The sequence below is a fragment of the Lobosporangium transversale genome (assembly GCF_002105155.1).
Source record: "Lobosporangium transversale strain NRRL 3116 chromosome Unknown BCR41scaffold_15, whole genome shotgun sequence".
Taxonomy (NCBI): Eukaryota; Fungi; Mortierellomycota; class Mortierellomycetes; order Mortierellales; family Mortierellaceae; genus Lobosporangium; species Lobosporangium transversale.
In genome coordinates, this window is record NW_019028993.1 from 494151 (window position 1) to 519478 (window position 25328).

General features: G+C 42.3%; 6 protein-coding genes across 6 annotated transcripts; 4 read left to right on the forward strand and 2 right to left on the reverse strand.

Annotated features, from left to right (window-relative positions):
• Positions 1 to 6529: 6529 nt before the first annotated feature.
• Positions 6530 to 7068, forward strand: BCR41DRAFT_304479 (hypothetical protein; the record flags this gene model as incomplete). The annotated part of the gene is made up of 2 exons (XM_022020761.1): positions 6530 to 6845; positions 6962 to 7068. The coding sequence occupies 2 exons, from the start codon at positions 6530 to 6532 to the stop codon at positions 7066 to 7068; spliced, it is 423 nt and encodes a 140-aa protein (XP_021882141.1).
• Positions 7069 to 8456: 1388 nt separating this feature from the next.
• BCR41DRAFT_370148 (hypothetical protein) lies at positions 8457 to 8951 on the forward strand (the record flags this gene model as incomplete). The annotated part of the gene is made up of 1 exon (XM_022026510.1): positions 8457 to 8951. One exon carries the CDS (start codon positions 8457 to 8459, stop codon positions 8949 to 8951), a length of 495 nt encoding a protein of 164 aa, XP_021882142.1.
• A 940-nt stretch (positions 8952 to 9891) lies between these two features.
• BCR41DRAFT_45847 (hypothetical protein) lies at positions 9892 to 11896 on the reverse strand. The gene is made up of 3 exons (XM_022030858.1): positions 11559 to 11896; positions 10361 to 11359; positions 9892 to 10262 (listed from the first exon to the last, which is right to left on the reverse strand). Exons 1-3 carry the CDS (start codon positions 11715 to 11717, stop codon positions 10254 to 10256), a joined length of 1167 nt encoding a protein of 388 aa, XP_021882143.1. The 5' UTR covers positions 11718 to 11896; the 3' UTR covers positions 9892 to 10253.
• On the reverse strand, positions 11859 to 13585 carry BCR41DRAFT_45794 (hypothetical protein). Its single transcript, XM_022030857.1, has 2 exons — positions 12912 to 13585; positions 11859 to 12223 (listed from the first exon to the last, which is right to left on the reverse strand). Exons 1-2 carry the CDS (start codon positions 13386 to 13388, stop codon positions 12077 to 12079), a joined length of 624 nt encoding a protein of 207 aa, XP_021882144.1. The 5' UTR covers positions 13389 to 13585; the 3' UTR covers positions 11859 to 12076.
• A 948-nt stretch (positions 13586 to 14533) lies between these two features.
• BCR41DRAFT_352230 (phytanoyl-CoA dioxygenase) lies at positions 14534 to 16441 on the forward strand. The gene is made up of 7 exons (XM_022023924.1): positions 14534 to 14668; positions 14810 to 14823; positions 14986 to 15115; positions 15226 to 15361; positions 15460 to 15726; positions 15870 to 16110; positions 16249 to 16441. The coding sequence occupies exons 1-7, from the start codon at positions 14627 to 14629 to the stop codon at positions 16301 to 16303; spliced, it is 885 nt and encodes a 294-aa protein (XP_021882145.1). The 5' UTR covers positions 14534 to 14626; the 3' UTR covers positions 16304 to 16441.
• A 2179-nt stretch (positions 16442 to 18620) lies between these two features.
• Positions 18621 to 23901, forward strand: BCR41DRAFT_395593 (hypothetical protein; the record flags this gene model as incomplete). The annotated part of the gene is made up of 3 exons (XM_022028741.1): positions 18621 to 19487; positions 19612 to 20599; positions 20735 to 23901. 3 exons carry the CDS (start codon positions 18621 to 18623, stop codon positions 23899 to 23901), a joined length of 5022 nt encoding a protein of 1673 aa, XP_021882146.1.
• Between the last annotated feature and the right edge of the window lie 1427 nt (positions 23902 to 25328).

The window sequence follows — 25328 nt, forward strand, 5'->3', positions numbered from 1 at the left end:
CTTCTTAAAAAAGGCTTATTAATTCGTAAGACAAATGGAAGCAATGTTGCGATAAAAGCCAAGCGAGAGAGCGACATGCGACGCATCTATCACTCACCACCTTGATGGACTGGAACCAGTTCTCCTCTTTTTGTCTCTGTTCTTTTTCACTTTGGCTACATCCCCTTTTTCTAAATCTAAGCAGAAATAGCATGATACATCTGCCATGATCTCTCTGTCCATCAACTCATATCAGTACCCTCCCCTTTCTTCTGATACGCTCGTTCTCTGTTTTACCTTTCTACCTCCTTTCCTCTCCCAAAACTGTAGCCTTGCTCTCCTTTACTCTACAGCATTTGTTGTTTATTTATCTCTGTCTCTGGTGTATTTCTCAGCCTAGACAATCAGCTAATCAATAGAGCACAGATTTCACCGTTTTCCAAAGTGATAGTATGCTGCTCAAAAAGCCATTTACCGCTTATTTTTTTATGGCTGCATCACACAGGCTTTCAGTGTTGCAAAGCCCTTCCAAAGGATGTCTTTGATCGCAGGCCATCAAGGCAACATATCGGGACCAGTTGAGGATACTAGTGCGGTTGTCATTTTCCTTAAGCTCATCTACACTTTATTCCTATTTGCTTGTCGAGGCTAAGCGAGATTTATGTTTCTTCCACACGTGCCCACTCCCTGTTGATTTCCCAGACGTCCACAGTAAGAACCAAAGCAAACCAAAAGAGTCTTTGATACTTTACTCCATTTCCACCTTGGATCAGCATTTACATCTTTCTTTCCATTCTTTGATTAAACTATTCTTTCTCTCTCCTTCTCCGTCTCTTCTCTTCCTCTTCCTCTTCCTCTTCCTCTTCCTCTTCCTCTTCCCTTTTTCTTTTCCTTTGTTTTCTCTCTTTTACATCTCATTTATTCAAGGTATCTGCTTCATTCCAACTGTCTTTTTTATCATTCCTCCTTGTCCTCCGAACCCTTTTCCTCACACCCTTGTTTTTATCTGCGTGTTTTCTTTTCTTTTTCTTTTTTTTTACATCCTTTGGCTCATCCATTGCTTGGCTCCATAGTTCACTTGATCCTTGCTTTATAAGCAGACACCAATAAGAAAAAGCACAACTCGAAGCAGCAGGTAGAGCAACATTTTTTTCTTAAAGACATACATTCTTGCTTTCCTCTCGCTCTCTTTTTTTGCTTGGGACCGTTTATATCATGCTCAGTTTTAACGTTGAACAGCTTTGAAGAAGAATACTGGTCAACGCAGGAGAACTACATTTTCCTCTATGACTTTTCCAATCTCTTATTATCCATTCCTTCTGGTTCTTTTTTTTTTTTTTTTTTTTTTTTTTGCTCCTCTTCTTGACCACAAAACATTCATCGAATCTCCTTCTCTGTTTCATTTGAGTCCTACCAAAAGACACCTTGATCTTCTTTTGTCCCTACCTTCTTCAGCCTATTCCTCTTTTCTTTTTTTTTTAAGCGCCCAGGATTCAATTGTCTGTATTCATATTCGAACTGTAAATCATTCAAACATTAAGTAACACAATAACACCTCATATAAAAAAATAAGTTTGATGTTCTCTTTATTTTTTCCTTTTCAAAGGTCTGCTTATTCTGATTGGGGGCTTTGTTTAAAATTTTTTTTTTTTTGCACTATTTACGCGACAGGATATTTGTGGAACATTCGCTTTTTAGTGTAATGCAATCATTGAACATCTGTACATCTGTGAGAGAATGTTTTGCTTGGGGGAAAAGGAGGGGGTGAAGTGTGCCATGGCCCATGGTTCAATATCCATCCAAATTGAACGCATGCAAATTGCGCCAATCAGACAGCTCCTTTTCATCTGATGCAACCAAACAGCGATTTTTTTTTTTCTTTTTTTTTTTTTTTTTTTTTTTTTTTTTTTCGGTCCTGGGGTATAATACGACTTGTATCTCTCACGAATTTTGAACTTGATAAAACCGAGATGGGGCTACCCAACAAGAACAAAGAAATATTAATTATTTATTATAAAATTTCATTGTCCCCATTTGGAAATGTTAAGAGCGGTGATTTGAAAGGAAGCTTTGATATTACTTGCTGATTTGTTTAGCCTAAAAAAAAAAGGCAGTAAAAGATGTGCATGCGTTTAATTGTTTGGCTAAACTAGCATGCTTTCTATTGGGCCATTTAGTCTGGTACCAAGCGACGGGCACCGTTCACTGGCTCGATATTTTATCTCATTTTATCACTCCACCCATCACATCGCTCGTTTCGCCTCTTCTAGTTGTTGACGACCACTATCACTCATTCTCTGGTACTCGTTGCCTCTTTGGCTACCTAATGCATTATACCCTCGCCCCCATACACATCGCATGTCCCCTCCACATTTCTGTTGCAGCAAATCTGAGTAGGGGTATTGGATCAAAACGAAGCATAAACCCAAACATAAACATCGGCCATGCTCTGTGCACGCAACAAAAAGCAAAGAAAAAAAAAAAAAAAAGTGCTCACAAACGAACAAAGCCATCAGTCAACACGCATTAACCAATCTCTCATTTCCGGTGCCGCATATTTGTGTTTCATGTTCAATTCGTATATTTTAGCAGCAGCAGGAAAAAAAGCCTGGACACACTCTTAGTGCAAACGAAATATAGGATACCAGAAACCCCAACGGCCCACCCACACGACCAAAAGACCAATTTACGATAAATATAGATCCCAGGCAGAGCTTCTTTGGGGACCATCATTCGTTTTGTGCCCACAGACACATTTAACAGCATCTCTTTTTTTAACATTGACGCGCATATTATCTTAACCTGCGTTGTTAGGCGTGCATATTCTTCCTTGCTTCCTTTTCACTTGCATCTTCCTCCCCTCCTCTCCCCTTCTTCCTTCCTTCTCTACATTTTTTCTCTCCGTCCTTCCCCCACTTCCATCCTCTCTTTGTTCCCTCTGTTTTACTCTCTTTAATATACGCTCCCTCATCATTCCCTTGCATCCCAACATAACTGTCACTTCTTTCTAGCAGAGCATTATTCTGTTTTTATATTTCTCAACTTTATTTATTCTTTCTTAAACAGCCATGGCTGAAAGCATAGGTAATTAGTGATGTTATAAAATCTTAAACAAATGCAGTGTGCGCTGTACACTCAAGCGTTGGTTAATTGGTCGAATCTTTTCAGTACTTCTATCCTTTGTCATCTTTATTACACATTCTCCCCTCTCCTTTTTCAGTCTCCACGCCCCTCTAATGCTCTGTTGTTTATACTCATTGACATAGAGGGCTCCACAACTATGACCATTGCCCCTGGATTCCCTTCAAGCATAAACAGAGCTGCGGACCACTCCATGGATGAGCCTAGTTCTGTAGGTCAACCAAACTCGCCTATGGAGGGAGTGATTTCAGCCAACAACGAAGCAGCAGCTTCCGCCGCCATAGCCACTCATATTTCGTCACTCATACCTCACAAGGGTACCAAGAACAATATTATGCTGGGGGCAACTTCTATCTCACATACGCTTCCCATGGTGACTGGAAATAACTCTTTAAATCACTTCCAGTCAGATACCACTTCCCTTTACACTCATATCAACCCTGTTTTTAACCACACTACTTCAGGACTTTTACCGACCTCTGATACCACCAACTTTTCGATCTCCACTATCCCCAGCTCTACCAAAGCAGCATTTATGGCCATGCATGGCCACAATACCAGCCTTTATGAACCTCCCCGGCGGAACTCGGTCCCTACTCTTAGCACTGGTCAAGTAGAGCACAAGCATAAGAGTTCCTCGGAAGAAAAGACTTTACAACGCCAAGCATCCTGGTCAAGTTCCTCCTCGTCCTCCATATCCATAAGTGGGTTTCTTAGTGAGCCTCTTTCAAATTTTTACCAGATGGATCCCAATCACATCAATCCTGCAATAATGCATTACTATCGTGCTCAATTTCCACAACAAACTGTATTGCAGAGCCATAGCCTAAATCAAGCTATGCCCTCGCCCAAGCCGTCATCCGCTTGCCCATCTCCCATGCCGGAGGGCTTCATGGCTGGGACCGCCACGAACAGTATGAATCCTACTTCCATCGAAGATTTATTGCCGGATAACACCAATAATAGTAATAGTAACGAGGCTAGTGGCTTCAGCAGTGGGATCAAGGTCAAACGCAATAACTCTGTATGTTCGACAACAAGTATGTCCTCGACAGGAAGTACTTCCAATAACAAACACCCCTGCAAGTTTCCTACATGTGGATGGAGCTTCAAACGATATGAACATCTCAAGAGACACATGCTTGTTCATTCCAAGGAGAGGTCCTTTGTCTGCGATTTCGTTGGTTGTAACAAGTCCTTTAGCCGTTCCGATAACTTTTCAGCTCACCTTCGAACACATTCCAAGAAAAGCTCTAGTGAACACCGTCAGCACAGTAGTAATTCAGCTGGTGATTGCGACGATACCGATATCAAACATGAAATACTTGATTTCGATATTGAGTCTACTTTAAGTCCCCGGGATCAGCAGAATGGTGAGTCAGGGTTCATGAGTCAAGAGCCATCTGAGTCTGGTCGAGACAGATCTCGGTCTCAATCACCTGATGATACACCATTAGCGACTGATGTGATTTTAAAAGGAGAAGATTCGGCGCTTGGTATGATGGACCATTCTAGCTATCCGCTTGGAAGCAATTCATTGTATGGGATGGACCCATTGGACACTATAAACAGTATGGTCCCTAGATTTGATACTATACGCCTAGATTTCAAATCGGTCACACCCGATGATACCCACGAACAGAGTTATGGTGATACACAAGCACTATTAACGACGAGAGACTCTAACGGAGAGTCGGCCCATCCATCGCCAATGCCTCAATTTGAACAATTCGCGTTCCCATCCTCCATCTCTACGCATTTTATGCCAATGTTGCATGGAACATATCCAACGCTTGGTCACACAGGCTTACACCAACATCAGCAAACCCCTCAACCACTGCAACATACAACCATACATGATGGTAACTCCACTGGTTCTTTTACGTCTTTGCCTTCAGGACCATCGACTCCATCATCTCTCCACCACTCTGGATTCCAATTTACAAACGCTGTCCATGGCCTAGCGCCTGAACTCCATTACACCCCAGCAGTATCGCCCTTGAACGAGGATGGGCCATTGCAACCTCTTCATCCACATGTACAGCCAGATACTTTCCACACACAGACTCACCTTGATTTTTTTGATGCCAAGGTGACCGCGCCTCAAGTACTGCATAGCTTTCCATCACTCCATCCACACCATGCTGCATCAACTACTTCTTTCTCATCCTCACCAATCAATGCAGCTGTTGGGTCTACAGCATTACCACCTCATCCTCTATTGTCCACTGTCACGGCTTTTCCCGCATCTAGGTTGAACGAGGCCATGTACTCTTCAGTTGTCACATCATCCACCGTTCCATCTTCGACGCCTTCGATTACCGCTTCTACACCAACTGTATCAACTACAGCGGCGTCAGCGGCAACCACTTCTATGACTAGGCCGTCTTCGAGTCTCTCAGTTTCACGAGGCAAAAAGCAAAAAGGGCTGTGCATGAAGAGAAGTTTCTCTCTGAATAATATTAACAAATTCTACAGCAGTAGCAATAGTAACGTCGCCAGTAATACCAACAATATAACTAATAGCAGTAAGGCATTCAACCCTATGAACCCCTCTCAGCTTTCTATGGATGCCTGTTCTCCTGATTATCAGTTTCATCATCATGATGATACTGACCTTTTAGGTTATCAGCGGTGCTTAGATCCACGCTTGTTGAAGCCCTTCTCAACTACTGTTCCAGACCATACCACGGCTGGTGGTTTATCACATTCATCATCCTCGCCTGCCCTTTTCGTTGGCACTACAGGAGCGACTGCTAGCAGTAAGAGTACCACAAGTGGCAAAGGAACCAATTTGAGGAAGCAGCAGCAGAATCAGACTCAGCAGACAGACAACAAAAGCAGCAGCGCGACAGATGAGGCTCAGGTCGATGCGTCCTCAATTCAGTACTACCCGAGTAGCATTTTACTTTCGCCTCAGTTCTCATACCTAGCGACGCTGCGTGGTGCTTCGCCCTCGCGCTCTTCATCGCCGGTTACAAAAACGCTACAACAGCAATCACAACAGCTTTCTTCGTCTGCTGCATCGCCTATGATGACTACAAAGACCGCAGCTTCGGACACTGCTACGACCAGCGGAAAGGGGGTGTCCCCATCATCATCTACCTCAGATTTAGGACTAGTGACACCGATGTTGGCATCTCAGCATCATCCGTTGCCGACCATGATGACAGCCATGATGGCAACATCCATACCATCTACCAGTCTTGATTACTCAGAGGCATCATCGTCCCCATACCTATCATCACCTTCGTCATTCTCATCATCACGGTATCTGGACACTCATTGTACGATGACTCCTTCTTCTTCATCTCTTTCATTGTCATCATTGCCTTCGGCTTCGTCCCTCTCATCGTCTTCATCCTTCGTAGATGTGGCTTCTATTACGGCTCATTCTGATAAAGCCAACATGACTAGTATCGTTAATGGTACTACGGATCCCACCACTACAAAAACTCAGCCTACTGGCACTACAACAACTGCCAGTGCAGCAGCAGCAACGACAACGACAACAACAGCAACAACAGCGACTAATGGAGCAAGCGTTAGTGGTAGTAAGCATGGAGGTTCTGGTAAACACCACACATGCTCTGTGATTGGATGTTCCAAGCGATTCAAGAGACTAGAGCATTTAAAGCGGCATATTAAAACTCACACCTTGGAGAGACCCTTTAACTGTCCATTTGCTACCTGCACGAAGCGGTTCTCACGTTCTGATAATCTTGGTAAGCAATTTGAAGCAATTTGTAAACAAACAAGATAATAATGACTTTTGCAGGATTTTGTGATATCAATCTTAAATTTTATTTTTTTTTCCTCTTTCTCTTTCTCTATCACATAGCGCAACACGTCAAGACGCATCAGCGACAAATCAACAAGCTACAGATGAAGCATCGGAACCAAGTGCAGGCAACTCAAGTGCAAGCGCATACACACATACACACATAGGTCTAACAACAAACCACAAACCATGGTTTAATTTTTACGTTAACTCTTGGCTGAAGATGAAGAGCCTTGGCGATTTTTTTTTCTACCCCCTCTCTGTTTGATTTTTCTTTCATTGATTGATTGTACATTATATTCATTATATTTACTTGTTTTCTTTCGTTTAACTATCATCGTTGTGATTATTATTATTTATGAATATGTCTTTTTGTATTGTTCTTTTACAAAAAAAAAAAAAATGTTTTTTTTTGAGTTGTACGCCTATGATCAATATATTGGCACCCCAGGCAGACGCCTTTATAGAAGCTTGATATTAAAATAAAAGAGACCATTACACATATTAATAGATGTTTGAGAAGCATGAAGACTAAAAAAAAAAAAAAAAAAAAAAAAGATAAGGCTTTTGTTTGTTGCTTCGAATACAAGAAACGCCATCTTTCACCTCTCTATAATGATAACTGATAATGCGTTGTAAGAAAGGCGAAGGAGGGCGAGGGGGGGGGGGACAGATATATTAAATGTATGGTTGTGTACAGAAAGCTTGCCGTAGTGAAATTGAAAAGGAAAGAGAAAGGAATGTGCATGGCGATACACATAAAATTAGGTCGGCAAAAAAAAAAAAAAAAAAAAAAAAAAAAAAGAGTGCAGCTGCACAGTTCAAGTACATTCCCGAACAATCCTCCGTTCTTCTGCAAAAACGCCAAGTTGATCTGGGTGCCACGTTGTAAAAAGAAAAATAAAATAAAATAAAGCTTCGCCACTATGAAAATGATGTATATATAACGATTCATAAAACTGTGACTATTACGCCTCTGTCCTTTTAACCATGATCTTTGTGCCTGATCTCATAACAGAAAAAAGGTTTAACTGCGGTAGATCAAGGGATAAAAAAAAAAAAAAAAAAAAAAAAAAAAAGAAATCGTTCCTTTTCATACTGTGACATGTCACCGCCCCTTTTTACCGTTCCGTTTTTATGGGTACGTAAAATAGTTTAACTCTCTTCGCCACTTTGCTCTCTGTCCTACCCATGGTCTGTTTCTGTATCTGTGTCTGTGTGTAAGTGTATGGGAAGAAAAAAATCGAGAAAAAAAAATGTGGGCGAATTGTCGTTCTGCAAGTGCCTTTTACAAATAAATAAATAATAAATAACATTGTTACATCGCCAGCCAAGCCTGCCGCAATTGAGTTTCGTTTGATGCGCCACTGTCAAAATTCTTCAACAAAAAAAAAGTATAAAAGCATGGTGCTTCTTTCTCTTTTTCACTTTCTTTTTTCTTATTCTTTGTCACACCACCAAAGTCAAAGAACCTTTTTTTTTATTTTATTTTATTTTATTTTATTTTTTTTTAAAGCAACAAGATCTTCATTCCTCCTTTATTTTTTTTGAAACAATGTCAAGCTCAATCAATCAACATGAGGAGGGTCATGGCATTGATCGCCATGATCATCTCTTGCTGGATCACTCCCTTTCTGCAGAGGATCTGGCCCTGAGATTGGAGCAACTTCAATTGGAGCTAGAACAGGAACGGGCAAAATCGAGCCGTGGCCGTGGCAGCCGTCGTGAGCAGCCCTCTTCCTCTGTCTCACATCCTCAGCAGCAACGTCCGCATCGTCTTTTTGGAGTCCCCATTGAGATTGATGCGGATCTTCATAAGCGTGCACAAGTGACCCTGAATGAGATCTTGGAACGGCTGGAGCGTCAAAAGATGGAATCTGATCCCTTTGCTTACAACAACAACAACATCATCCCTGGCATTGAGGACAATGGCTTTGGTCGTGTTCGACACACACATAAACTCAACCCAAAACTTCTGGAAAGACGTGATCTGAGTCATGCACAAACCCTAAGGCAGAGCCATGGAAATGCCAATCTACGGCATAGTTGACACGAGGCAGTGGATTGAATAATTCCGTATAAAGAAAAACAAAAAAAAAATCAAGAAAACATCAGCATATTCGCAAAAAAAAAGTGATGTTACTCGTCCTACCTACAAGGCCCACAAGCTCAAGTAAAACCTCCCGTACAGGGGCGATACTCCATCCCACAAGGCGGAGAAAAAAAAAAAGAGAGAGCTATAAAACACTCAATTTCGCCCACAGGACACTTGAGCAACCATCTATCACTGCGCCGCTCAGTAACTACCGCGCAAAGCTAAACGGAAATAGAAGAAACTTATTTAAATAGATTTTATTCTTTTTTTCTTTTCAGATCATCCAATCCTTCTTTCATTCAGCCCTTGACCTGCAGCCTTCAGTTTCTAGTCTCCAGCCACCGAGCAGCTCCGAGGAGATGAAATAGTTGCAGTCTTCTCCTAATTTTTTTATTTATTTAATTTTTGTTTTTTTAATCACCTTGAAACAATAAAAAGAAAAAGCATTGCTCAAGTTTACAAGTTTTAGAGTTTCTGGCACAACAGAAACTATGTTTATTGATGGACTATTGACAGGGATGAAGGAAGAATAGGAACGGGAGACTGTTGTAGCAATTGAGGACATTTTTTTGTTAGAGATTATACAATTACAGAGGGTTAAAAAAGGGGAGGTTTGAACAAAGAAGATATGAATGGAAGAGCAATTAAAGATTATAATAATAATAAAAAAAAATACAAATGCGAGATTGGTTATTTTAAAAATAAAATAAAATAAAAATAAATGGTTCATGTTAAACGTTGATGCCATGCGTTTGCGAATGAGGTGAGAGAGAGGGACGCTGGGATAGAGACGATGCATGGTCACTACTGCTAGTCTCGACAACGTCCTCATTATCCCATGAGGTTGTCTTCCTAGTGGTCCCAGACCCTGAGTCAGCACCATTTGCCGATACTGATGCTGAGCATAGGACCGTCGGAGATATTGGTCCCGTCGCGACAGGAAGACTGAGGGCCGCTCCAAGACCGCCTTCCTGAAGCCGAGTAATAGTGTCTCGGGAGAATCTACGAATATTGTCCATGGACAACTTATCGCCCAAGGGAGAGCGGAGATGGCGGTTGCTGCGACTGCTACCTTTACGTTCGAGGGAACCAGTGATATGACCATTATTATAATGGTCGTATGATTTGGGACGTAACAAGCTGGGGTGTTTACTTTTTATATCCACATGGGTATCATGCTCGACAGTCTCGGGATCTGCGTGGGGATGTTTTGTTTGATCTTCACTATCATCTGATCCAGCGTCGAGAGTCGATGCTTTAGAATGACTTTGGTATTCATTAGAGAGCTGTGCCTTTGTATGGGACTCTGTTAATGTCAAGTCATTATTATTGGCAGTCCTAGGAAAGTTATCGCCGTTGATTACATTATGAAATTTCTTCTCCAATCCCGAGGCAGGGACGCTAGGATCACGATCATGGTTTTCGTTTGTGGAGTTGCGGTTTGGTCGAAACAGACTACTTCCCGTGAGAAGCGCTGGTAAAGGAGGGCGTGGATGTTTAGATCCACTTGTAGTAGTGGAGTTTATAGTAGTGGAAGATGACCTAAGAGCTGGCATTGTAGAGCTAGGACGATATGGCCATTTCATCATACTAGAGATATTGAAAATATCCAGCTCATCTTTACGTCCTTCCATAGTCAATCTTCGGGATATCTTTCGAGCTGCCTCAGCAGCTTCTTCGTCTTCATCTCTGTCGGGTGTATATCCTGCAGCAAATATAAGGACAGGTGTATGTGCATGCTGGGTAGGTTTCGTGGGTGAGCTAGACATAGGTGAGCTCTCCAAAGGGGGTAATGTTGGGATGGACAATGACTTGGGTACCGTATTATCCGCTTTACCAGCACCAACTGTTGATGAATCTATATCTTTCTGAGTCGAGGTGGAAGCCATCGAGAGAGCCTTCATTTTCGGGCTGGCTTCTGCTGCGGTCGTTCCAAGAGTTGAATTCGTCCCAATATAGGTTTCTCCTTCAATAAACAACTTGAACTGATCTCCATCTTCCCGATCATATGAAGCATATGGAGAATAAGTTCCTAAGCTGCGTCTTTCCCCATGGTCAGAATGGTGATCGAAAGGATAGCCACTACCTCGACGTGAAGTAAACGAGGTCGGGTAACTGACAAGCATAGGAGGTCTTCGTGGCCGCGGGTCACTGGTGATACCTTCCTCGATTATCGTGCTTGGATTATTATCGCGAGCGGGTCTGCCACATTTACTTTCGAAGTACTTGATAAGGAACGGTGGCGGTGGCAGTGAGAAGATTGGACAAGGTGTCAAGCGGATACATAGATCTAAAGCCTGTGCGTGTTGAGTAAAAACATCTGCACCCTGCGTCATGTAGAAAATGAGCATGATAGTATAAGCCTAATTACTCAAGTAAGCACAAAAGTAAAAGCACCATCGAAACAGGATATCGGCGTTAGTTGAATTGCTCACAAAATAACGACACCGCGTCAAAAAAAAAAAAAAAAAAAAAAAAAAGAGTAAACGACGGGGGAGGAGATAGAATAGGATGAAAAGTTGGGAGGTATAATATATTGGTTAGTTTTCTAAGATGTCGCACCGAGCTTGGATTGGGTGAAGAACTTTTCTCACCACACAGTTTACAGGGTTGAGGCGCTGTGTAACACCGTGCATGCCGCGCATGCCGTGGTGTCTCAAGGGGTAAAGGAAGGAAGAGAAGCCGTGGGAGAGAAATAGAGACAGAATGTGGCCCAATCATGTTTCAAATAAAACAGAGATTGCGTTCGGAATCATGATATGAGGCAAGTGTATTCTTTTTGGAATGCATGAATGAAGACGATCGTAAATAGCCTACAGAGTTAATGCGTCACTCGCACCGAGCTGTGAGGACACAGCATAAGGGAGGAGCCGAATAGGAGAAAGGAAAAAAAAAAAAGTGGGCTCCCCGTGATCATATTGGGTTGTATTATTATGGCTCATCTTCTATTATCTTGCCTTGTATGCCCCCAAGTGAAAGGAAAAATAGATCCAATTCATGCATCCAAGGCGAACTGTATGCTGACAATGATGTAACATCAGGGCTGAAGTGAAAGTGATCCCAGTATTGTCCCACACCATTTAACAGTAAATAATAAATAAATTTGAGCCTACCAAGAATGTGGCACCCAGGGAGGCCAAGTACCATGTCCCGACAGCTAGAGTGTTACTATCTGCAATGTTGGCATTAGCAACACTATTGCTATTGTGGTGTCGAACCAATGGCACCTAAAGAATAAAAAAAAAGTCAAAAAGAAATCCATATAAGCATTAGAGCAATTCTACTCTAGTCAGGTGCAGGCGCAAACTGACGGCGAACATTGCAATAGAGGAGGAAGTTGTCAGGAATACATTTGCGCCCACTTTATTCTCCCCGCCAAAAAACAAATACCCAACGTTTTCGCCTCCTATTTTGACTCTTGATAACATGGATATACTGCAGCATGAATTTGAAAAAAAAAAAAAAAAAAAAAAAAAAGGATTGATGTTCGATACACGCACAAAAGTGAGAGTGACAAAGCGGCGGAGAGACAAAGCGGCCTTAAAAAATAAGGGCAGGTCTCTGGACAGTCAAATCCAAATGCTGTTTTTTTTGTCAATTACACAATTGCACAACGAATGCATAAACAAACACACAGAAACACCTCAACGCATAACAACAATGTAATATAAACATATAAGCACAGGCAAGATAAGCACGCCCACACATCCATGCCCATAATCCCTCATTCACATTTTTGTGGACTGAAAAATAAAAAAGATGAAATAGCACAAGCTAAAATGTATTCGTTCCTGTATCTGAGTGTCTGTGTGTCTGCATCTGTGTGTCTGCAGGAGTCCTGAGCCAACGGAGAAATGCATGTATATTGATTGACAGATAGCACAAAGAGATTAAGTGAAAGATGGACACACTTACGAAAAGATATGCAACGGTGACTACACAGGCAAGGACTTTAATCACCTGTCGGACCCAGTAGATCCAGAGCATGGGCGTCGTAAGTGCATGTAGATCCCAGACCCCATAGCAATAGTAGATGAGCTCAGCAGCGGCAACGAGATCATAAATGATGATAGAGCCCAAGGCAGTGCGCCAGATCAATTTCTGGTGCCTGGTCAGAGGATAAAATGCATATCCAAGTTGAATGATAGTCGATAAGACCCATGTCAATGCCACACATTCGACTACAAGTTGATAAACCCAGAAAGCTTGAATGGATACACTGCCCGCGATATAGACAACTGACATGGCAGCGATTGTTAGACCCATGACAGCCATCACTGCTGAAGCGAGTCGCAAGGGGGTCTGCGACCGATGGAATTGAACGCATGAAAGAATAGCGATTATGGAGACGTAAACGGAGGATAAGATAGCGCTCAGCATGTGTTTAAGCATAATTGAGCTGAAAGAATGGGAGAAGAGACAAACAGATTGACAAGTTGACAGGTTGACAAATTTCAGCGATAATGGGAGAGAGAAAGCGCGCCCTCAGAGACGCGTTCCTGAAAGTCGGTCAATGGTGATGGAATAAATAAATGAAAATGGATGAATGTGAATGAATCAAGAGGAATGGAGTGCGTAAAGAAGAAAAGTATGAGGATGGAATAAAGGAATAGACAATGAACAAACAAACAAACAAATGACAAAAGAATAAAGATCGTGAGAGTAAAAACGGAGAAAGAGAAGAGAGGAGAAGAGAGAGAAGAGAAAAGACAATGATGTGCACTCTGCATGTGTATGTGTTTTTTCTTTCTCAGGAAGAGGAGGGAGATTGAGCCTAATGTTAATAAATGGCTGAATGCCTGTTGGTTTGTTTAGTTGAGTATTTTAGTCGTTTGGTTTTGTTAATTGTTAACCAGGGAAAAGAAGCAAACGATAATAAGGAAAAGAATGATGGAGGCTTGATGTCGATGTCAAATAGAATGAAGAATCAAATCAAGATGGAGAATGAGAAGAGTAACAAAGTGATCTGTAATCCAGAGGACTCTGTTTTAGTTCTGTACAGTTCGGGTAGACTCTTACTCTGTCTTGAACTATAAAAAAGGACGCATGCTCAAATTTATACTTTCAATGCGAGACAAAACAGATAATCATGTAATGCATGCAATGCATCAATATATCTACCTGATAAATTTTGCTTGTTAACGGTTCAACATTGAGATGACAAGCCCTTGAAAGATCGGTCTAGGTCAAGGAAGGCAAGGATCATTTTCATTTGTCTTGTCTTCTCTCGAGGCTGTTTGCATTAAGAAAAAAGAGACATATTGGGTTTACATGCACATGGAAATATAAGTGCATGTAAAACAGATTGATAAATATATATATAATACATTTCTATATTATATATTTTATTACACATGTATCATCCAGGGCTCCGCTATTTATTCTGTGTGCCATTTCGGAGACTGAGGTTACATTTTTTACAGGGGCAAAGTATATATTTATACAGGCGTGGGGAAGTTCAATTTATTGATCTAACATGGTCTAACAACATGTCACATGTGGGAAAAACGTCTCCGTGGGACATCAACTCCAAAAGCAACAAAGTCAACCGTCCTCATTTCCAAATTCATTTGCCTCGCTCCATTCATTTCCCTTCTCTCTTATTTTTATATACTGACTCATTCTTCACCATGACACAGCTTCAGTTCTTGACTCCTGAGCAGAAACAAAAGGTTTGTGGACTTGCACAACGTTCATTTAATGATTCGTAGTCTGTATCCGCACATGAAAAAAAAAAAGCATAACTGCTGACCTCCATTATGACACAATCGCTGCAACTGAATATGTTGAATGCATCACGTATGATTTTGTAGTTTGATGAAGATGGGTAAGTAAAGCGAAGCAAAGTGATCAATCATTAGTTTACTGTAGACACTATCCATATCACCCACACAAAGAAGTGAATGGAGTATTTAACCTGTACTAAAATAAAGAAACCTCCGATCGGGTTCAACTTCGATTTTGTTTTTGCGAACGGGATCACTCGTAGATACCTTGTTATTCCTAACTTTTTCACAAAGGAAACTGCTGATGACCTTCGTGCCAGAGCAACAGAGATGCTCGAGACCTTTTCACTTGAAGGTCACCCCATGACCACCTTCTCGACTGGCACAGGGGAGGTTTGTGCTAATAGATATAAATATCCAGTTATAAACAGACAGACCTACTTCCTGTAATGTTCGTTATCGTCGGTGGCTAAATTCGACGTCACCAATCTTTCTATCCATAGGAAAAGAAGCATATTGGCGATGACTATTTCTTGAATTCGGGCGACAAGATTCGGTACTTCTTTGAAGAGGAAGCTTTTGACAGACAAGGAAACCTAGTCGTGCCCAAAGCACGTGCCATCAACAAGATTGGACATGGTGAGATTTTTTATTCTGGATATTTTAGGGGCGTACAAATCCCTTCTTTTAGCTTAAAACCTTTTTTTTTTTTTTTTTTTTTTTTTTTTTTTGTACAGCCCTCCATGAGTTGGAACCCAAATTTCGCGCTTTGTCTTTGTCCAAGCAGATGAAGGCACTTGCGCAAGACTTGGAATTTAAGGATCCGCGTGTTCTGCAGTCAATGTTGATTTTCAAGCAACCAAAGATTGGTGGCGAAGTCCCCCCTCATCAAGACTCGACCTTCCTCTACACCGAGCCGCTATCTGCTCGTGGTTTCTGGTTCGCGTTGGAAGATTGCACAGCCCAGAATGGCGCTCTCTCATTTGCGCCTGGCTCTCATAAGAGTAATGAATGCATCCAAACAATATCTCGGCACGATAACATCTTAAAAAGAAAAAAGTCGTTGGCAGCATCTTTTTTTCCTTCATTGAAGCAAGGGGTGATCTAACTAAAAAAAGAAAACAAAATTGAACGTGTTGACCAATAGAGTATCCTGTCAACCGCCGATTTGTCCGCGATCCTAGTTCGACAGGAGTGACTTTCAGAGGTGAAAAGGAGCATGAGATTCCTGATGAAGAATTCGAGCTGGCAGAATGCAAAGCGGGATCGCTGGTGTTGATCCATGGGTCTGTCCTTCATAAATCTCCTGCTAACCGTAGCGACAAGAGTCGTTACATTTACACATTCCATGTGATCGAAGGCAATGCAGAATACGATGGAGACAATTGGTACAAATGTTATTTATTAGAGTGAGCCATCGATCCAATGATATGTTGATTCGCCATCTGCTTATTTATTATTCACGCATGGTACTCTCCTTTGGGGGCTTTTTTTTGTTTTTTTTATCTTATCATCATTAATTCTAGGTTACAACCCTCCAAGGAGATGCCGTTCACTCCTCTGTTTACAACAGAACCATAAGAACAAAAACTCCGAATGTGGGGCGGAAATTGAGGCGGACGAAAATAATATATATAAATGAAAAGAATTAGGGATATTCAAGGAGGAAAGAATATGAAAGAGTAACAAGAAAAAGTGCTTTTTTTTTTTTCTTCTTTTATCCACAACGCTATTTAGTCTTATCATTGAAGTATTATTAATTATCCTTAGAATATTGATAAAAGCTTCATGAGTGTCATGCATACATTCGTCGCTCTATACACCCTTCGCAGATCGAAGCCAACCAGATAACAATCTGCTCATGATCTATATCAGATGGTCGCACGATCAAAGTGTGGTGCTGCAAGTTTTAATGCAGAATTTTCAAAGAGAGCTAAATATGGTTGGGCTCAGGCCGACCTACACTTATCTGATACATCGTTATCGGCAAAGCTTCCTCTTTTGATGTTGCTGCTGGTGCTGTTGCTGTTGCACTGTTGTTGTTATTGAGACTGACGTTGGTGTTGATGTTGATGTTGATGTTGATGTTGATGTTGATGCTGATATAATGTTAATGTTTATGCTGGGACAGATTTATGTATTAAACATGATGTGCGCTACACGTGTGTAGTAAATGTACATCAAAGCAAAAATAAGCCTTGGGAACCTGTTTATGGAAAAGAATTTTATTCACTGATAGTGTTGATGGTGTAACGAAAAAAAAAAAAAAAAAAAAAAAAAAAAAAAAGAGCACACTGCAGTATGATTTATTGGCAATGCATATTTTTACACATCCGCTTCTCTTTTGGACAGACAATGGCAGAGAAGTCTTTTTTCTTTTGTGTAAATTAATATATCTGTACCAACAGCCCAATTTTCTTTGGACTGCCGTCATTATTTGCTGTAACTTTGGTAGCCTAAGAAATCATCACAATGAAAACTCCCCCCTGACTCCTTCCTAACCTTTGAGATCGAGGGAACGAGCACAAAGATTATAAAGAATGAAAGAATGGGCACGATTGGACATGATAAATTCAAGGACTTTTGATTAAATTGACTATTATGGTCAGCATTCGGCGAAATGCCAACTGGGAAGGGTTGGACAAGCAACTGATGTGCTTGTGAATGGTGCATCAACCCCTATTCCCCATTTGTTGCACCAAAGTGCTGATGTGTCTATTGATTGCAGATAAAATTAATAATGGCACAAACAAACAAACAAACAAAACATCTCCTCCACTCACTTACTAACCAGCAGACCAGACAAGGGAGGGACGATAAAAACCGGCAGCGACAGGCAGGGGCAAAAAAAAAAAAAAAAAGATCGATTATGCATTCGACCATCCTTTTCACTTTACTTGCTTCGAGAAAACAGGCAAAAATTTAACAAGGCCTTTTTTGAAGCGAAAAGTCAGAAACATCGAAATGAGAGCAATAGAAGTGTTCATAAAATGGACGGCGTATACGGGTGCAATAGATTAACGATGATTGAATGGCTATTAATGTTAATTGCTTGTTCCCATCCATTCAACTCAGATTGCCCCCCGGCACACATTGTCTGTTGCAAATACTTTGTCTTTTGTGCCTCTTTGTGTCTCCTATCCCAACCAATTCTTGTTATCTTTTTTATCTTTTTTCTTCTCTTTCTCCAGCATCGCCTTGCAGATCTACTCGTCCATCGGCATTGATCCACTCGCTTATTCATTCGTCCATTCATTCATTCATTTATTCATTCATTCATTTATTGATCGCAATTCCACTCTCTCTTCACACAACTCTTTCTCTCTCTCCACCTATAAACACTAATTCTTCGATTGCTCACTTCTATTCATCAAAGCGGAATAGCCTTATCCCTATCTCATTCACTCCCTCCCATCTTCTCTCTTGCTTTCCCCCTCCTCTTCCTTCTCTTCCCTCCTCCTCTCATCCTCCATCATCATACTTTCGTATCTTTTGGAGAGGAGGAGTTTTCATCCAATTGACTGTCACTACTTTTTTTTTTTTATCTGCCATTGTTCCTGAAAAGACGTTTCAGCCAATCAGATTTCAACATTAATTGACAGACATTCGCCGCTGCACGGTGTCTTTTCTGTTGAGATTGTTGACAGCAAGAAAGAAAATACTGATATTGATGATAGTGTACGCGCATTAAACTCCCTCCACCATTCTTGATTGTCTATCATCCTTAGCAGCGACGATCATCAAGCCTCCTTTCTCTCAGCCTCACTCACTCTTTCTCTTCATTCTCATTTCTAGAACGATTGTGCACGCGCCTTTCTTCATTTATCTTTTATAATCCTTGGTTTCATTAATTCCGCACTTGTACATATACTTCAACCTCTCGTACTTATAATACAACATGCCGCCACCACAAACAGCTGAAGCATACCCTGCGTCGTTGTGCACTAACGATACTACATCTATTCGGAAAGGCACACGCATGGGAATGGGAGAGAATCTTCTCCCAGCAGCTACAAGTTACTATGTCTCATTGGGATACATTGGTTTGCTCTTGATCACGGCAATCATAATATGTTATCGTGCGCGGACTCGACTGCGCCTATATGCCTGCTTTAGTACGTTCCTTGCATTTTCGATTGCAATCATGGGGGCCTTCAATGTCAACCGCAAGGTCCCGTCCAATGCATTCTGGCTCTGGAACTTTGCAGCTGAAAGCATAGGGATGGTGGCACTAACGTATGCAATTGTCTCCGTCGGAAATGGATTTTACCCGATGGCGGGGAAGAAAAATATCTTTTGGCGGCTGGCGATGGCCTGGATCATTATCTATGCGCTCGTAGCCTCTGGCAACATTGTGAGCTATTTGTATCAAAAGGTCATTTATCATCACATCTCCCCAAGTGAGATCCAAGATGTAGTGGACGTAATATTAAACGCCAATATCATGGGCAATGACACTCTAGAAAGACATATAAACAGGGCCCAGAAATGCAATACACCGCTATTTCCCCTTGACTACAATATCACTGGGGTGCCTAATTATGAATACCTACCTCATGCGTTAAAGTCAGTATTTCACCGTCCCGTAACATGGGTATACTTGACCCATCAGATGCTAATGCTCTTCACCTTGGGTTGGGTCTCCTCCTTTCTCTTTATCCCCTTGGTTCGCCATCATCGCCAGAGCTCTGTCGGCAGGCCCATCGACAGCGATATGATGGCCGTCGGCGTTTGGTACTTGGGCTGCTTAATGATCCTTACTGTGGTAAGCTTAAAGAAACATCACTCATTTTTTAAACATTGGCGCGCTTTTCCTCAATCGCCATTCCCCCTGCATTTAAAAATGAGATCTTAACCACATTATGTTCTTCTTTTTTATGGCGGTCTAGGCCTATGCTATCCTGAACATCTACTTTTGCAACAAAATCGAGGACATTTTTGAACCTTCGGCTCAAGCACTCGACTTGTGTATACGAGCGACTACCAATCCTATCTTCTTTCTGCCTGCACCGGCATTTTTGATTCGGTTCTATCGAAAACGTTTCAACCGATTGGTCAAAGGTAACAGCGTGGGTGGTGGAAGTCGCTATGGAGGAAGCAGGTATGGTGGGTCGTCGTCTCGCAAGAGGAATGGCAGCGCCGGATGCGTTGCTACTGGTGATTTTGGTGGCGGTTTTGGTGGTGGTCAGGACTCTTTCATACATAGTGAAAATCGAAATGGCACTACATCATCGCCTTATTCTCCTATTGGATCTCGCCTTGGTGGCCGCTCTAGTGGAGATAAAGGCGACCAATGCAGTCTTCCAAGAGATTCCGTCGATGGCTCTGTCCAAGTGAATCCATGTCACAGCTTCACCGATGATGGCAGTAGCCATAACAACTACTACACCAACAGCCACAACAGTAATAATCATGGAAACCATCACACCAGCATCAGTAACGCCTACAGTCGCTTGCGCCTCTTTCAATCCCGAAATCGAGGCGCGTCAATGGAGAGCAACAGAGTATTCAATCAAGATTTTAATCAAGAGGATGGTCATCAACACGGGCATGCTCGGTCAGACTCATTTGATCAATACTACAGCAACATGGGAAGGGCCTCGGCGGGAGCTAGGGGATCAGATGAGGCGACAGCGATCAATCAAGCCTCATCATCCCATTTCAGCAACAACAGCCCTAACAAGGATCCCTTGGCAGGCCTTCGGCCATCTAGCATGGAACCACTTCAGAAGCCGGAACCTGCGTTGACGTCAGCCAGCGCATCTCAGATGAATAATTCTTGGAAAATGAGTCGATTCATGAATAATTCATTATCGGATGCCGATGCTGCTGGTAGTGATAGCGGCAGTGTTCCTGAGGAGAAGTGTGCCATTCCTGGTATGGGAATATCCTAGGGACTTTAGTTTCCTTTTGATATACATATTCATGCAAGCTTTATATACTTTATTGAATATTTCTGACCTTTATTTTTTATTTTTTACTATTATTACCTTAAATATCGGCACAAAATAGATGAAGCGGTTCCATCGAAGGATGGCGTTGCCAGTAGCAGTAACAGGGAAAAGTACGAAGATACAGCAGAAATTATCACTGGAACAACGGGGTGGGAGGTCGGTGGATGGGGTCATATCCGAAAGACATCACAGGAGGGGATAGAGAACAGTCTTTCAAGCCCTTTAGAGCTATGCCCACCATCCCTGGATACGAGTACTACGGCTTCAAATGCGACTGTATCACTTGGACAGTACTCTGAAGGGCCGAGTACGATTGCGAACACAGCTGTAGAAGTCGACTCCTATGGTGATCTGTTAGATACCTATAGCGCAAGTGGTGGGTTCCGGTCTGGAAGTAATAGTCGCAGGCAGCAACAAAAGCATCAAAGGCAGCAGAGACAGAACCAGCCGCAAGAGCTGACAGGTCTGCAGAAACAGCTTGCAGAATACCGCTCCGCATTACTTCCAGTTGTCTTGGCCATGCAGGACATGGATGACTATAGCCCTTCCTCATCTGCATTTGATATGTACGAAAGTACCGATAATAACAGCAAGCGTAATCCTGGCAATAGTAGGCGGCTCGATGTGCTCATTAACCATAGTGGCAGCGTGCGTACATCGCATGATGACCTACCATCAAATCGACAGTATTACGCAGTTGGTGGCATTGTTGCAGATAAAATCGATGAATGGAGTGAACCTCCTGTGACTGATCACCGGGAACAGCCACTCTCTGCCCACTCAGACGGTCCTATGCATTGGACAAGATTATCAACAAGTCCATCATCATCGACGTCTTCCGCCTTTGACTACAATAACAGCGACAGTGTTCGGAACCAGAGTTCACCCAGCAACTACCGCTCTATTATCACAGCTACTACAGCCACAAATAGCAATACAGCTGAGAAATCTATGTCAGGCTTCCGAAAAAAATGGCTTGTAAGCCGTAACAAGAATGATACGGACCGTACAGGGCCCCCCAAGAAATTCGAGTTGGAGTCTTCGATGGAGGAGACTAAAAGTAGCAGACGAAACAGTCATCTCATTTCAGGTCTCGATAATGCTCTGGTTTACTCAAAGGGCAACAAACCCAAGGAAGTTCCTCGACGGGGAGTGTTCTCCAAACTTTCAGGAGGGGTTCATAAGAGCAATAGTGGGGACCGTAGCAGGCCTAGCCAAGATTTCAATGAGCAGGACAATGATTACAAGATAGTCGACGGTGGTGACTTGAAATCGCCTCATGGCGGATCCACTATTCCTGCTACTGTTGAGGCGCTGGCCCTTGAGACTACATTGGGCAACTTGGAAGAGGAAGATGAAGATAAGGGATTGCAATATTATTACCCTGATCCTTATTATAGCTTGGCCGAGTTCAAAAGGCCCAACCAGGTTTCTGCTGGCATTTCGAGTAACAGCAGCAGTAATAGTAGTAGCCACCCTCGTTCCATAAATACCATTGACTCGGGCTTCCTCTCCAAGACTTCTTCTCCTAGCAGCCCATTGGCCTCAGATTCACTATTGACCATGGCTAGTCCACTCGAAGATCCCATGGATCTTTATCACAACTCTATCAGGTCCCCTTCTATCAAGACCAAGAGTTCTACGAGCTCCAAAAAATCCTCCAAGAAAGATTCAGGTCTATTGTCGTCCCCTGGGTTGATAATCCCTGCCAATGCGATTGCAATGGCCCCCAGTAGCTCCTACTCAGGATCTGCTAGCGCAACAACGATGAGTCCTATCAGCAGCCCTACAACAACTCCAACGCATCAAACCTCATCTTCAACGTTGGGTTCGTTGCTCTCGAGGTCCTCATCTAACTCCAGGAGGCTGAGCTCCAAGGCTAAAGCTAGAGGCAACCGCTCCAAGTCGGATACAGCACCATCGCGGCCTAGCATCGACGTTACCCAAATCCCTGTTCCTGTAGCGACAGTAGCCGCCAATGCAGCTTTTGCCACTGCTACAGTTAATACCTCTGCACCTTTAGCAGTACGCAAGCCCAGCATTCCAGAGGTGTCACCACAAACATCATTGTCCCCGCCTCCTCGTCAGAGCTGGAACCGGTCCAAATCTTTCCAGGGCACGGCCTCAGCGATCACAGCAGCGCTCTTATCCAGTAGGCCTGACGCTAGCAATGGCAATGTGATGTATGTTGATACTAAACTCGCAAACGAACATCGCCCAGGGCCATTGTCTGGATCATGCTCAGCGACAGGGCTTGGATTTAGCACACCATTGGCTATTACTGGCAATGGTGCAGATAGTGGCAACGAATCCAGTTTGCCATCGTCTGGTGGGACCCGAAGCTCGTTGTCATCATCCCTTGGCTCAGTATCTCCAGCGTTTGCTCCCACAGCCCCAAACGATGAGTACAGCAACACCAACTATAAAGAATCATCGCCATCGTCTCCATCACCGCTTTCTCCCCCTATCATGACATCTTCGTCAAAAACAGGAGATTTCAAACCACGAACAAGTACGCCAGTATCTTTGCAAGACCACCGTAGCAACTCCATGGACAGAGGCAGAGATAGAGACAGCAATAATAGCTTGCGAGACCGAACGGCAGCTTTAAGGGCAACAGCTAATCATCAGCGGAGCCAGCCACGCTCGGTTGATAATTTAGCCTCGGCTTATTATTTTAAGCGAGCAACACCAATAGCAGGCGATATCAACAGTAATAACAACAGCTCTAGTATTGACACCAACGTTAATGACGTATCTAAGTCTCAGGAATCTGTCAACGTTAATGTTTCTACACCCGTGCCTCGATCACCTTCACCACAGCTGGTCGGTGCTGGATTCAGTTACTATGGTGGTGGTAGTGCTAATAATGGCTTTGGAGGGGAGGATAGCCATGGACGCAACTCACCAACGTCCCAACAGCAGCAGCACCCCTTGTTTTCTTCCTCGCCTTCTCAGAACAACTATAGCCATGGTCATTCATACTTCCCAAGAGGCAAGACAAGTTTGGACTATTCTGGAGGAGGTGGACTAGGAGTAGGACTAGGGATTCATCACTCTCATTCCCACTCTCCATCTCCATCTTCTTTGAGAGCGATTGAGAATTCTACACCAGTGAGTGATTCCAGTCGGTCGAACAGCATCACCAACAATAACTCGCTCCTGATGGCGGATGATCCTTGGACGATGGCTATGGTTGCACGTGCCAAGAATGCTAATGCGTGATGCTAGGGAGTAGAAGTGAAGCAGGTACACCATCGTACAACGACAACGATAAGAATAGTAATTTGTTTTAGCAGCAGGAGCAATAGACAAGTCAAATTGGAGGATTGAGTTCTAGTTCAGGTGTTGAGAGCTAAAAAAAAAAAAAAAAAAAAAAAAAAGTGTACATTATACATTGCATACAATCATAGACATTCAAATACACATATACCATTAACACTAAACAGAATTGAGTTAATATCGGAGCACAGACAAGCTAAAAAAAAGAGACAATGCATCTTGTTTTGGATGAAAGCCACGCGCGTGAAGGAGAAAAGAAGGAACTGATTCATAGTTATTGATATTCATAAAGCGGTATGGTTTACCTTACACAACCCAACAAAAAGAAGGTCCGAGGCTTTCTCGGAATTACATTCCTATCTTCTGATGGGATGTGGAGAGAGCAAAATGCGTATGTGTGTATGCGCATGTACATGTGGGGTATAGCAAACAATGTTTTAAAGAAATATTTGCGTGGAGAGGAAGCAACAATGGTGCTCTCTAGACCCATGCAGGAGAAACAGCACCGCCTAAAGAAGACATGGAGTCGGAAGCGATTGGGTTATTCTGAAAAATGAAAAAGCAGATGTTACTAAACAACAAACCCCATTGATCTTTTTTTGGCTATCTCTATGACAATCTCACCTTTCCCTCTCCCTCCACATGCAGGAGAAAGTTGGCTCTATTTCTTCTGCACGCTCCACTTGCTGCTCTTAAAAATGTCTTGATGTTCATTGTTTATGAAGAAAAACATATTCAAACATGCATAACTGATTACACATGAAAGGCATGAGAAAAGCCTTTCTGTGTTGTATCAGAGAGCTGTCAATTTGGAAGCCAAGCCCTTCACTTTGAAGCTTTAAAAAAAAAATAAACTTTTTTTTTTTCATATGCTAACAACGCATGCGATATCAAACACTGACAACAGTAAACTTTTTCTGATCTTTTTTTATTCAACGTTGTGTATATTATTGGGCTGTTGTATTTATTTTCTTTTTGTTCTGGTGAGACGTGAGTACAGAAATGTACCACACACGTTTTGGAAGGTGGGCGAAAAAAAAAAAAAAAAAAAAAAAACGCGTCTGTTGATTTTATACTGCATACTGAAAAATAGCTCGCTCCTTCGCCCGTACGCGAAATGACTTTGACTTTTTTCTCCTGCTTCAATGTGAGCCCTGGTTTCAATATTCAATCCAAGTAGGGCGCTTGGCGTTCACATATTTATATATATATATATCAATGGAGGCAAGAACAACATGCATATGATGGAGTTTTGTAAGGAAATGAGAATTTATAGCAAGAAAATAAATATATAAATAAATAAACAATATTTGTATGTGCTATCCTATATTTGTAGGACTGATCTATCCCACATAACATGTGCAAAAAAA